This window comes from Drosophila takahashii, chromosome 3L, assembly GCF_030179915.1.
Source record: "Drosophila takahashii strain IR98-3 E-12201 chromosome 3L, DtakHiC1v2, whole genome shotgun sequence".
Lineage (NCBI taxonomy): Eukaryota > Metazoa > Arthropoda > Insecta > Diptera > Drosophilidae > Drosophila > Drosophila takahashii.
In genome coordinates this window covers 9585353-9596267 of record NC_091680.1, presented here as the reverse complement: position 1 = coordinate 9596267, position 10915 = coordinate 9585353, and the positions used below count along the sequence as shown (strand labels likewise).

General features: G+C 46.9%; 4 protein-coding genes across 6 annotated transcripts; 3 read left to right on the top strand and 1 right to left on the bottom strand.

Moving 5' to 3' along the window:
* The first annotated feature begins 32 nt into the window (after positions 1–32).
* On the top strand, positions 33–1961 carry TSG101 (tumor susceptibility gene 101). Its single transcript, XM_017144453.3, has 7 exons — positions 33–208; positions 311–395; positions 452–517; positions 580–855; positions 921–1141; positions 1202–1548; positions 1603–1961. The coding sequence occupies exons 1-7, from the start codon at positions 164–166 to the stop codon at positions 1787–1789; spliced, it is 1227 nt and encodes a 408-aa protein (XP_016999942.1). The 5' UTR covers positions 33–163; the 3' UTR covers positions 1790–1961.
* On the bottom strand, positions 1830–2434 carry kud (oligosaccharyltransferase subunit 5 kud). Its single transcript, XM_017144454.3, has 2 exons — positions 2308–2434; positions 1830–2247 (listed from the first exon to the last, which is right to left on the bottom strand). Exon 2 carries the CDS (start codon positions 2244–2246, stop codon positions 2010–2012), a length of 237 nt encoding a protein of 78 aa, XP_016999943.1. The 5' UTR covers position 2247; positions 2308–2434; the 3' UTR covers positions 1830–2009.
* Positions 2435–2782: 348 nt separating this feature from the next.
* On the top strand, positions 2783–10791 carry Zcchc7 (Zinc finger CCHC-type containing 7). 3 transcript variants are annotated; one of them, XM_017144298.3, is made up of 6 exons: positions 2783–2920; positions 2980–3304; positions 5238–7322; positions 7383–7582; positions 8076–8213; positions 8276–10791. In XM_017144298.3, the coding sequence occupies exons 1-6, from the start codon at positions 2912–2914 to the stop codon at positions 10637–10639; spliced, it is 5121 nt and encodes a 1706-aa protein (XP_016999787.2). In that variant the 5' UTR covers positions 2783–2911; the 3' UTR covers positions 10640–10791. The 3 variants fall into 3 exon arrangements, with proteins under 3 accessions (XP_016999787.2, XP_070070329.1, XP_070070328.1); XM_070214228.1 differs by lacking the exons at positions 2783–2920; positions 2980–3304 and adding an exon at positions 4229–4365; XM_070214227.1 differs by lacking the exons at positions 2783–2920; positions 2980–3304 and adding an exon at positions 4658–4796.
* LOC108059187 (uncharacterized) lies at positions 4052–4806 on the top strand. The gene has a single exon (XM_017144305.3). It carries the CDS (start codon positions 4144–4146, stop codon positions 4801–4803), a length of 660 nt encoding a protein of 219 aa, XP_016999794.2. The 5' UTR covers positions 4052–4143; the 3' UTR covers positions 4804–4806.
* Positions 10792–10915: the final 124 nt, after the last annotated feature.

Sequence of the window (10915 nt, the reverse complement as noted above, 5' to 3'; positions counted from 1 at the left end):
TTTCGATAAAATTCAGTATTATACTAATTTAATACCACACTGCTTTGCATACTATCACTTTGTTTTCATTCAACAAATTTCCCGTGATCTCTCGGAAAATATTAAAATTCGAGCAGAATTTGAGGAGGATTTCGATTCGAGCCGAACTGGTCTGCCACACACCATGCCCGCGGTCGAGGAGGCACAAATAACGAAGTATCTCTCAAAGGTGAGGCCCCCGTCTATGAGTCATCCTCCCATTCTCTGGGATTTCGCATTTTCCTTTCTTCTGCACGCAACGCAATTTGCTTTAATAATGGATTAATTGCAGTACAAATATGTGGGTGCCACCAAGAAGGACGTGGTGGATGTGGTCTCCTCCTATCGCAGCTTGACCTACGACCTGCAGAGATTCGGTAAGAGTCAGCTGATAACAGCATCCCACTGGGGATAAATATTTCCTTATTTTCAGTTTTCAACGATGGCAGCTCCAAGGAATTGTTCACCATCCAGGGCACTATTCCCGTGGTCTACAAAAGTAATATATTATATTACGAACCCCCCAAGATAATGATAATGTACTCCCTTTTTCGCTATCAGATAACACCTACTACATTCCCATTTGTATATGGTTGATGGACACTCATCCGCAGAATGCACCCATGTGCTTCGTCAAGCCCACGCCCACCATGCAGATAAAGGTCTCCATGTACGTGGACCACAACGGAAAGGTCTATCTGCCCTACCTGCACGACTGGCAGCCGCACTCCTCCGACCTTCTGTCCCTCATCCAGGTGATGATCGTCACCTTCGGCGATCATCCGCCGGTTTACTCGAAGCCCAAGGAACAAATCGCAGCGCCATATCCCACAAACTGTAAGTGAGGGGTTTTATATCTATATTTCATCTGTAAAATTAATATTTTATATTATTTTCTTCAGCTTTTATGCCTCAGCCAGGTGGACCTGGTGGCAGCAATTCTTTTCTGCCCTATCCCACTGCTGGCGGAGCTGGTGGCGGCAACTTTCCGCCGTATCCCACGGGCTCCAACTTCGGACCGTATCCACCGGCAGGCGCTGGACCAGCTGGGCCCTCCGGCTATCCGCCCTACATGAATTTCCCGCAACCAGGGGGCGCTGGCTACCCACCAGCAGGAGGATATGTAGGATATAAACCTGTAACCATGAAATATAAACCCTCTAACCGTTCTGTTCTCCCCTAGAACCCCTCCAATCCCAGCTCCACGGGCACCATAACCGAGGAGCACATCAAAGCATCACTAATCAGCGCCGTGGAGGACAAGCTGCGCCGTCGCATCCAGGAGAAGGTTAATCAGTATCAGGCCGAGATCGAAACCCTCAATCGCACCAAGCAGGAGCTGGTCGAGGGCAGTTCTAAGATCGACACCATTATATCGCGACTCGAGCGCGAACAGGTTGATCTGCAGAAGAACATCAGTGTGCTGAAGGACAAGGAGCAGGAACTGGAGAAGAGCCTGGAGACACTGGAGAGCGCCGAGGCCATCGATCCCGACGAGGCGGTGACCACCACGGCGCCTTTGTACCGACAGTAAGTTGCGAATTATCATCTTGAGATTATAAATATGAAAATGTAAACCCTCAGATTACTCAATGCCTATGCCGACGAGGCTGCCACCGAGGATGCCATCTATTATCTGGGCGAGGGACTCCGCGGCGGGGTCATCGACCTGGAGACCTTCCTCAAGCACGTGCGCCAGCTGTCCCGGAAACAGTTCATCCTGCGGGCCACCATGCAGAAGTGCAGACAAAAGGCCGGACTGGCCGGATAGAATGGCCATTTCTTATTCGACGGGTTGCACGTTTAGACGATTTATATGTTAGCATAATATATATGTATGTATATTCGATATTGTTTTAAGCGCAAATTGAATCTTTGAAAATGGAATTACAAATCAAACCTTAATAAAAAGAAGGCCTCATGTACGTTCACGCCCACGATCAGATCTCTAGTTTATTTCTATGCGGAATGGTCGTTGCCTATTATATATCTCATACGTAAATACCGACGGTTAGGAGCAGGAAAACAATGCCGAATCCCAGGAAGATCGAGGCGCACAGGCTGATCAGCAGCTCCTTGATCAGAGTGCTCTCCTTGGCGCTCTTCCGGGACACCACGAAGATGAAGAACCAGGCGGTGAAGAAAGTTCCGATGACCAGGAGCACGGTGGCGAGGTGGGGGAAAACGGCCGGGTTCACGGGCGAAACGTAGCGCTGCATCACATCCATACTGAAAGGGTCGTGTATAGTTAAATTAGCTCTCAGTTTGTCACATTACCGGCTCACTTACATTGTTTTTTAGCTTTAATTTCTTCTTGTTATTTTTGGTCGCAAATTGTACGTGGCCCGGCAGCTAGGGTTGCTCCTCTAGTTATCGTAATCGCTTGGCAGCCCACTATCGATAGGGGGATTTCAACTATCGAATCTGAAAATAAATAATTGGGAGGGAGATTTTAATTTCGATTTAAAAAAACATGTACAGAAAAAAACGAAAATCAACTGAAATAATGTGTTTGGAAATTGTAATTTATATTTAAAAAAAAGACTTCAAACAATTTGTAAAATAAAATATTTAGGAAATAACATTCAAATTTAAAAAAAAAAAATGCATATTTATATGGGTTTTATATTAATAACTTATAATTCGTTAATACTCATATAACAGCAAGAGTAAATAAATGTTTTTAAATTAATTTTTACCTACCAACTAATTTTTGTTTCCATTCGATAGTCACAACTTTCGATAGCTAGACTGCCACCACTGTTTCGATTGCCTTCCCTTCCCGATTTGCTCACCACTAGTCAACGTGCTCTCTTTTCTTTTCTTTATATTACTTTTTTATCAATGCGCAAGAAAAATAAATCAAAAGCAAAGGAAAACAAAGACGCGCAATATGAGTGATGTGAGTGCTGGCCCTAATACCCGAAATTCGACCCATTGTCATGTTCCCTAATCCCGCAGCTTGAGGAGATGGACAGCGAGCGGCTGAACGAGTTGGAATCGATTCTCTATGCCTCGATTCACTACAGCGATGGAACAGACGACCCGAGTGCCGTTGGTCCGCCTGCGATGGAGTCACCCAGCGACCAGGATGCCAGGAGCATGCCACCGCCTCCGCAGCAGGAGCACCCGAAGCCTGGCCACCGATTCGTCAGTGGAACGCGAGTGATCAACAACAACAACAAGCTGAAGCCACGCTACTGGGCGGAGGGAGCGGAAGTCGAGGGGCAGGGGCAGGTGGTTCGGGCAGAGGAACAGCAGGCGATCCCAAACAAAACAATCCCAGGTGAGAGGCAATCTTAACTATTTCTCTGCATAACTTATAAACATACCTTGTATTCATATATACCATATGAAGATTGGGCAATTTCATCTATACCGAATATTTAATAATAATACAATATTTTTTTTTTACATACAATTTTCTTTCGACTTCTAAGAAATCTGTATAGATAGTAAAGTAAAAATAAATAAATATTAAAAATAATATTTACCAGAAACAAAATCTCAATAAAGTTTATCCAAAATAAGTCTTCTGTATGGTCCCTGGAATGAACTTTTAAATTTAATTTTGATAATGTTATCACCATGTTTTGGTTTCCATTTCGTTTTAAACATCCAAGCGTTTGCTGATCGATTTAATAATTTAATTTTTAAAATGCCCTATTCAAAAATACCACCCTAAGTTAATAATAACCTTTTATAAAACGTTTTGAAGGTCGAAATGATCTTAATTATGACTTAACGAGCTGCTATTATAGGACAATTCCTATCTGAGGTAATTAAATACAAGAATTTAGCTTGGTTTAGGAGTAAATTGAATCAATTTTGTCATTTCCTTGTGCAATACCTCCTTTTAAAGGTTCTATTCAAGGTCGAAATGATCTTAATTATGACTTCACGAGCTGTTATTAAAGGAAAACTCTTATCTGAGGTAATTAAATACAAGAATTTAGCGTAGTTTAAGAATAAATGGAACCCATTTTGTCCTTTTCTTGTATGAAACCTCTTTATAAATAGACCCCATTTAGCGCCAATCACACTGGCTTTGGGCTCTAGGTTTCTTTAGTAATTTTCAAACAAATTTTTCGTTGGCTTGCCTTCAAAATTCCCCGTAAATTCCCAATGATGACCTGCATCCTCAGTCGCTGCCTGCGAGTGCTCCACCGGCGGCTGGGTCACTTCAACCACTGCACCCTGGCCCTGGCCACTCTTGACCTGGTCTGCATTGTGTGCCTGCTCCACTACCAACTGGTGCAGCACGGCCGAGATCTGTTCTTCTGGCGCGAGGAGCTGGACCAGCGGCTCGTGGAGTACCTGCTGTCCGGGATCGTACTGATGGCCTCCGTGAGTGTTCTGGGCTCCTGCGTGGATGGCTTTATTATTTCCGCCCTGGTGCGACGCGAAATGAGTCGTTACGACTTGCCGCGCCAGCATTTCGAGGAACGCTATCGACGCTTCGTCTTCATGCGGTTGGTCAGGCAACTGGAGCTGGCCCTCAAGGAGCAGACCAAGCAATCGGAGCTGGGCCAGATGATGCCATTGGCGAACCTGTCCGAAGCTCACCAGCTGATCAGGGAGGCCATCGACGAGTTTCGCACCGCAGTGCGGATCCTTTTGTGGCCCAATCGATCCGATCTGCTGGCCGAGGCCTTTGTCCTATTTCACATCAGCGAGTCGCAACTGACGGATTTGGCCCTTCAAGGCTATAAACTAAACGACGTGGAGGGGGTGGACATGTCCAATGCCCGTCTCAGTCTTATGCTCAACCCACCGTGGTATTAAAAAGTGTCCTCAAATTAAAAAACCTACCTATCAATTGGCTTAAAGGTTTTCTGTAAAAACAAATAAGGATTAGGGGTATTTTATTACCAAATATAAGGGTATACAAATTTAAATAATTATTTGTAAGTTGTCAATCAACGAAAATAAGCGAATAAACTTATCTAGAGAAAAGCTTAGAAAGTTTTCCTGGAATTAAACTAGAAAAAAATTATAAAAATATAATTTAATATTTATGCATATCTTATTCTAGCTGCTGAAGGAATTTTTTTATTTTTATACAAACGATTGAGGGGATGTTAGTCCCAGAAAATAAGCAAATAAACTTATCTAGAAAAAGGCTTACAATTTTATATATTATTTTAAATTTTCCAGGAATTAAACTAGAAAACAAATTATAAAAATATTATTTAATATTTATGGATATCTTATTTTAGCTGCTGAAGTGACTCCCTCTCCATCGCCCAAGGAGGCTGAAAAGCCGAAGGACAAAAGCCCCATGCTGACGCCCAAAAAGGGAACGCCCAACCAAGCGAAGGCAACAAACCAGCCACCAAAACAGCAGCAAAATCAACAGGCAAAGCAGCAGCAAAATCAGCAGACAAAGCAGCAGTTAAACCAGCAGCCTAAACAACAGGCAAAACAGCAACAGAAACAGCAGCCCAAGCAGCAGCAAAATCAGAAGCCAAAACAGCAACAAAATCAGCAGAAGAAGCTGTCGCCCAAACAGTCGCCAGTAGTAGTACAACAATCAAAACCGCAACCAAGCACACCCACCAAAGTTAATCAGGAGGCCTACGAGGAGGAGCGTTTCGACCAGCGGCTTCTAGTGGCCATCCCACCGAACTGCCCGCCCAAAAAGCAGCAGAACAAACCGCAGCAAAACAAGCAGCAGTTGCAGCAGCAGAAAAATAAGCAACCGAAACCAGAACCGGGACCCTTTGGCAAGGCCAATCGAAAGCTGGAGCAGATGCAGCGCCTGATAGGCAAAAAGCAGAAATCCAAGCAGGCTCAGTTGAATAAAAAGCAGCGCAAGCAGCAATCCACGCCGGTGGAATTCGTGGATCTGGCGGAGAGCAGCCCATCCTCCGATGACGATGATGATGTGATCCATGTACCACTGCCTCCAGCTCCAATTATTAACCTAGACGAAAGCGATAATGAGCAGCTGTTTCACGAGGAGAATGCCATGGATGCGACGGATGTAAAGATGGGTTTGTCTTGCATTACCGAACCGACTGGCAGCATCACATCCTCCATGAATTCACCCTGCTGTTCTGTGATGTCCAGCGATGATTTTATTGTGCAGAAGGATACCACTCGCTTGTTGGCCGAACGCGAGGACGCCAATGATGATGATCTCCTGGTGCTGACAGAAAAGGCTATTAGGGAATCTATTCATCAGGGAGGGCAGGATAAACACTCTGTAGAGGAAGGAGCCCAGGATCAAGAGGCAGATCCCGCGGCTGATACCTCCTCGGAGTACGAATTTGTGCCGCCCTCGCGTCTGGAGGAGATTAAGCGCAACTATCGAGTGGATGACCAGCAATTCAGGGCCTTAGACGTCTACGAAAGTGAATCCGATCTTACCGAGAGTGGCATCTACTCGAAGGCCAAGACCAAGGCTACGCCGACAATCATACGCAGCGTGGACACGCCATCGGGCAGCTCATCAGTGGAGGAGATAATCGAGCCGAGTGTACAGAAGACCAAGCGTCTACGCAAGCGATCCTGTTCCACGAACAATCACAGCCAGTCCGATGCGAACAACGACGATGTGCGCGATGATACGGATAGCGAGGATGGCATTCATTCCACCGGAGTTCCGGGCATTGCCCGCGGAATGGCGGTGGAGCGATGCAAGCGCAAGATACGCCGCATCAGCGTAAGGCGAAACTCTGACGAGAACCCAAAGAAAGCGGCTCGCATCCAAAAGCCAAAGGTTTCTGCCAGCCAGGAGGCTAGTTCGGAATCCACTTCAGAGGATGAGTTGCCCAGTGCGAGGGATATTGCCGAGAGATTGCTCAATCAGAAGAAGGAAACGGAGCAGCCGGTACAAGAAGAAGTAGCTTTGGACACCGTTTCCATTGGCTCCGATGCGGATTCCCAAGCAGAAGCCGAGTTCCGCGATGCGATGACCGATCGCCTAGCAGCTGTCTTCGAGCGCTTTGATGCGGAGGCCCGGAAATCGCAGGAGGAGGCCAGTGGTTACCTGTCCGACGAAGAAGATTCCCGAGAAAAGGTAGCAGATACAACAGTGCGAGGCGAGGAGGATGTGGATGTGGATGTGGATATGGAAGCCTCCCATGAGCTTCAGGAGGCGGACGCTGAGGAGGATGATGTGGATATGATGATGGAGGAGCCAGCCATCCAAGTGGAGCGCAATTTGCCACTTCTAGAGGACGATAGTCTGCCCAAGGGTGGTGACCTCATCGGCTGGAACGAGGAGATGTGCCGCTTTTACAATGACAGCTGGAATGGGGAGCAGTTCTCAGTCCACAAGCTTCAAAAGAAGATGAATGGTGAGTGCTAAGATTGGGTTCTTCTCCGTCAGTTTGCTAATAACCTACTGTTTACTGCAGCTCATCGCCAGGAGTGGAGGCTGAATAATGCAGACAGGTATCCGGTGGCACGTCCCCGTTCCCACGCCAAGTGCACCAACTGCTTTGAGATGGGTCACGTGCGTTCCAAGTGTCCACGTCCGCGCAAGCCGCTCGTTTGCTTTCTCTGCGGCTCCGTGGGTCATGCCGAACCCCGCTGTCCCAATGCCATCTGTTTTGGGGTAGGTTTTAATGGATTTAATTAATTATTTTGAATTTCTTATTTAATATGAATGAAATAATTAGAATTTTGAGTTTAATAGAATTGAATGAATTTGAATTTGGAGTTTAATAGAATTGAATGAATGAATGGCATGAATTCCGAAATAATTCAAACAACAATTTCTTTTGAAGAAAGGGCCATAATTTTGTGATTAAATCTGCCAGAATTTTATTTACTATGCAGTTAACATTGATTTGTTAAAAATGTTGCACTTTTTGTTCTCAAAAGAAAGCACAAAGAAAAACTGGCAAGTTCAAAAAATGTATACAAATTATTCATTCATTCATTCAATTCGAAATGAATTAGAAAAACATTCAATTTATTCCACAAAGAATTGAATTAAACAAATCAGAAACTTCATAAAACAAAATTTGAATGATTCAAGCAGGGCTCTATTACGAACTCATTTAAATTGTATTCTAAATTACTAACTTCTATTTTCTATTTTCCAGTGCGGATCCAAGCAGGCGATTTACGTGCAGCAGTGCAACAAGTGCTCCTTTCACAGCCGCGTCGTCTGCCAGCTGTGCAAGATGAGGGGCCATGGCACGGATCACTGCCCGGATAAGTGGCGTCGCTATCACTCCACGGTAATAACACGCACATATCCCTTTATCAACTGGAATAATTCTAAGTTTCTCTTTTCCGACAGACTCGATCCAACACGGAATTGGTCAGCAACGTTAAGTACAGGAGCATTGTGCAGTGCAGCTACTGTGCCGGTCGCCATAACTTCGAGAACTGCCGCCAGCGGATTGGAGACTTTCGGGCGACCAACTATACGAGTCAAATTATGTCGCACCAAAAGATCTACAAGAATCGCGGCGGACCCATTGGCTATCTGGGCGATCTGAGCAGTTTCTTTTCTATTGCAACACCTTTTCACTTCAAGTGGGACAGCCCGAGTATGCCCAAAAATAGCTACTATGCCAAGTTCCTTGTCCAGGTGAACTTGGCCAAAACGCAGTCAATTAAAAGGAAGTCAACCACTGCCCTTGCCGAAATTCCGGCAAAGATTTACACCCATGACTATGTGCCAAATGCTCAGGTGAAGGCGGCACGTGGGGAGAAATCGCAACCAAGGCAAAAGCAAAAACCTGTTGAGGAAATAGTTGAAGTGCAACAAGAGGAGGAGAAGCAACCTGAGGAAGAGCAACCTGAACAGCAGCAACCTGAAGAAGAACAACCTGAAGAGCAGCAACCTAAAATAGAGCAACCTGAAGAAGACCAACCTGATGACCAGCAACCTGATGAGGAAGATCCATCGGTTTTCATTCAGCGCACGGAGATTACCACCAATTTTCAGACTCCCGAGACTGAGAGTGGAAAAACCAAGCCATCGGTGGCACCCCACGAACTGGACTCGGATTCCAATTATAGTTTTTCCGAGCACTTTGAGGTGCCCAGCTCGACAACCAGTGAGGATCAAGAGGCCCGGCAACTACCACCTAACCATCCGCTGTCCAATCTGCCCGATGTTATTCCCCTAAGCGGTGGCCTAGACGACGATTTCGAACTCTCCTCGAATGTCCAGGGTATTTCCATGTGCATCAACTCCACGAGCAGCGGACGCCGCACTACAAACGATTCCCATCCGGACTCCAGCGAAGAACTTTCCGATGTGCCAAGCGAGGGCAAGATCATCATGGCACGCGACCAATCCGAGTACCTTTTCAGCCCCGAGGGCCGCACTTTCCTTGCCGCGGCGGCAAAACAGTGTCAGGTTAGCGTGCGCATGGACTTCAAAGATTACGGCTATGTTCTGGTTATCTATGGCTTGAAAAAGAACCAGGAGGAACTGCAGGTGAAACTACTGCGCCGCAACCAGGAGGTCAAGCGCAAGAGCATCGAGTTCCAGAGCCAGAAGCCGCCCAAGCGGATCGATGTGCTCATCCGCTTTATGCGCGATGGCATCAATAGTTTGAACACCAATCTGGGCAATGCCAAGAATCACTATCTGCGCATCAAGGAGCTGGAGGAGATGAACACCAAGAACGGCTTCAAGATGGCCGAGAAGAAGCGTCGCCAACTCAACATGATCCTGGTGGGCCAGGCGGGATTGGTGAATGGCAAGAGCCATCTCGATCAGCTCCTCGTATTGTTGCGTCGCCTCATCGATGACTTCTCGCCGGATGAGAACGCCACGCCGCAAATGCGCACCGAGATCGAGGACCACTGGCGCATGATCTTCACGGCATATCCGCATCAGAACTACGACTCGCTGCTCAACAGCTACGGGCGTCTGGATCAGAAGAATCGCCTGCCCTCGCTGCACTTGGATCCAGTGCTGCTGGGGCTGCAGCAGAAGAAGGCACCGAGTCAGCCTGAATCGCCGACTAAGCGGCCTGCGTCGCCAACTCCTCCGCCGCCGGCTTGGCAGCATATGGCGCCGCCACCACCGCCGAAGATACCGAAGAAAAAGCAGCAACAACAGCAGGCTCAGCAGCAACAGAAGCAAAATCAGCAGCAACAGAAACAAAATCAGCAGCAACAGCAAAACCAGCAGCCACGCTTGCAGCAGCAGCAGAAGCAACAGCAGCAACGTCTGCAGCAGCAACAGCGTTTGCAACAGCAACAGCAGCAACAACAGCAGCAGCAGCAACAGCAGGCCCAGCAGCAACGCATTGCTATAGCGGTGCAGCAATATCAACAGCACCACAACCAGCAACAGCAGCAACTGCGACGTCCGCAACTCAATCAGATGCCCTACAACAATCCGCAGCAACGATCGCGATCCGATCTGCAGCTGCGCCAGACCCTCGATCCGGAGTGCGACCGCCTGCTGGCGGAGATGGACCAGAGCGAACGAATGGGCAGCATCAACAAGGACGCCAACAAGCCGTCGATGTTCTGGTCCCGCGAATCGCTCAAGTACCTCGACGATCTGTTCAAGATGACCTCCAATGTGGACACCGTGGAGCGGCTCAATCGAGTGCTCCAGCGATCGCAGCGCGGTCTGTTGTCGCACAACGATTACCGTGCGGTCATTCGACTGCACTCCCTGCTGTGCAACTGAGGAGGATTCGCCATGGGGCTGGGGGGGTTTTCCTATGGCGGGGGTCACTTTCATTTTGTCTAACAAATGCCAACAGATTTCACAACGGGTATCTGAAAGATATTACCCAAAAACCGAATAAATTCATACATAACTGACTATTTTCAAAATAGCCCGACCATATCATTTGATTTAATGATGGAACGAAAGCCTTTCGTGGAAATTCTGGATTATCTATTAGTTTTGTTTGAAATCGAAAGAATAAAGAAATAATAACTTTAGTTAGGTAAACGTAGA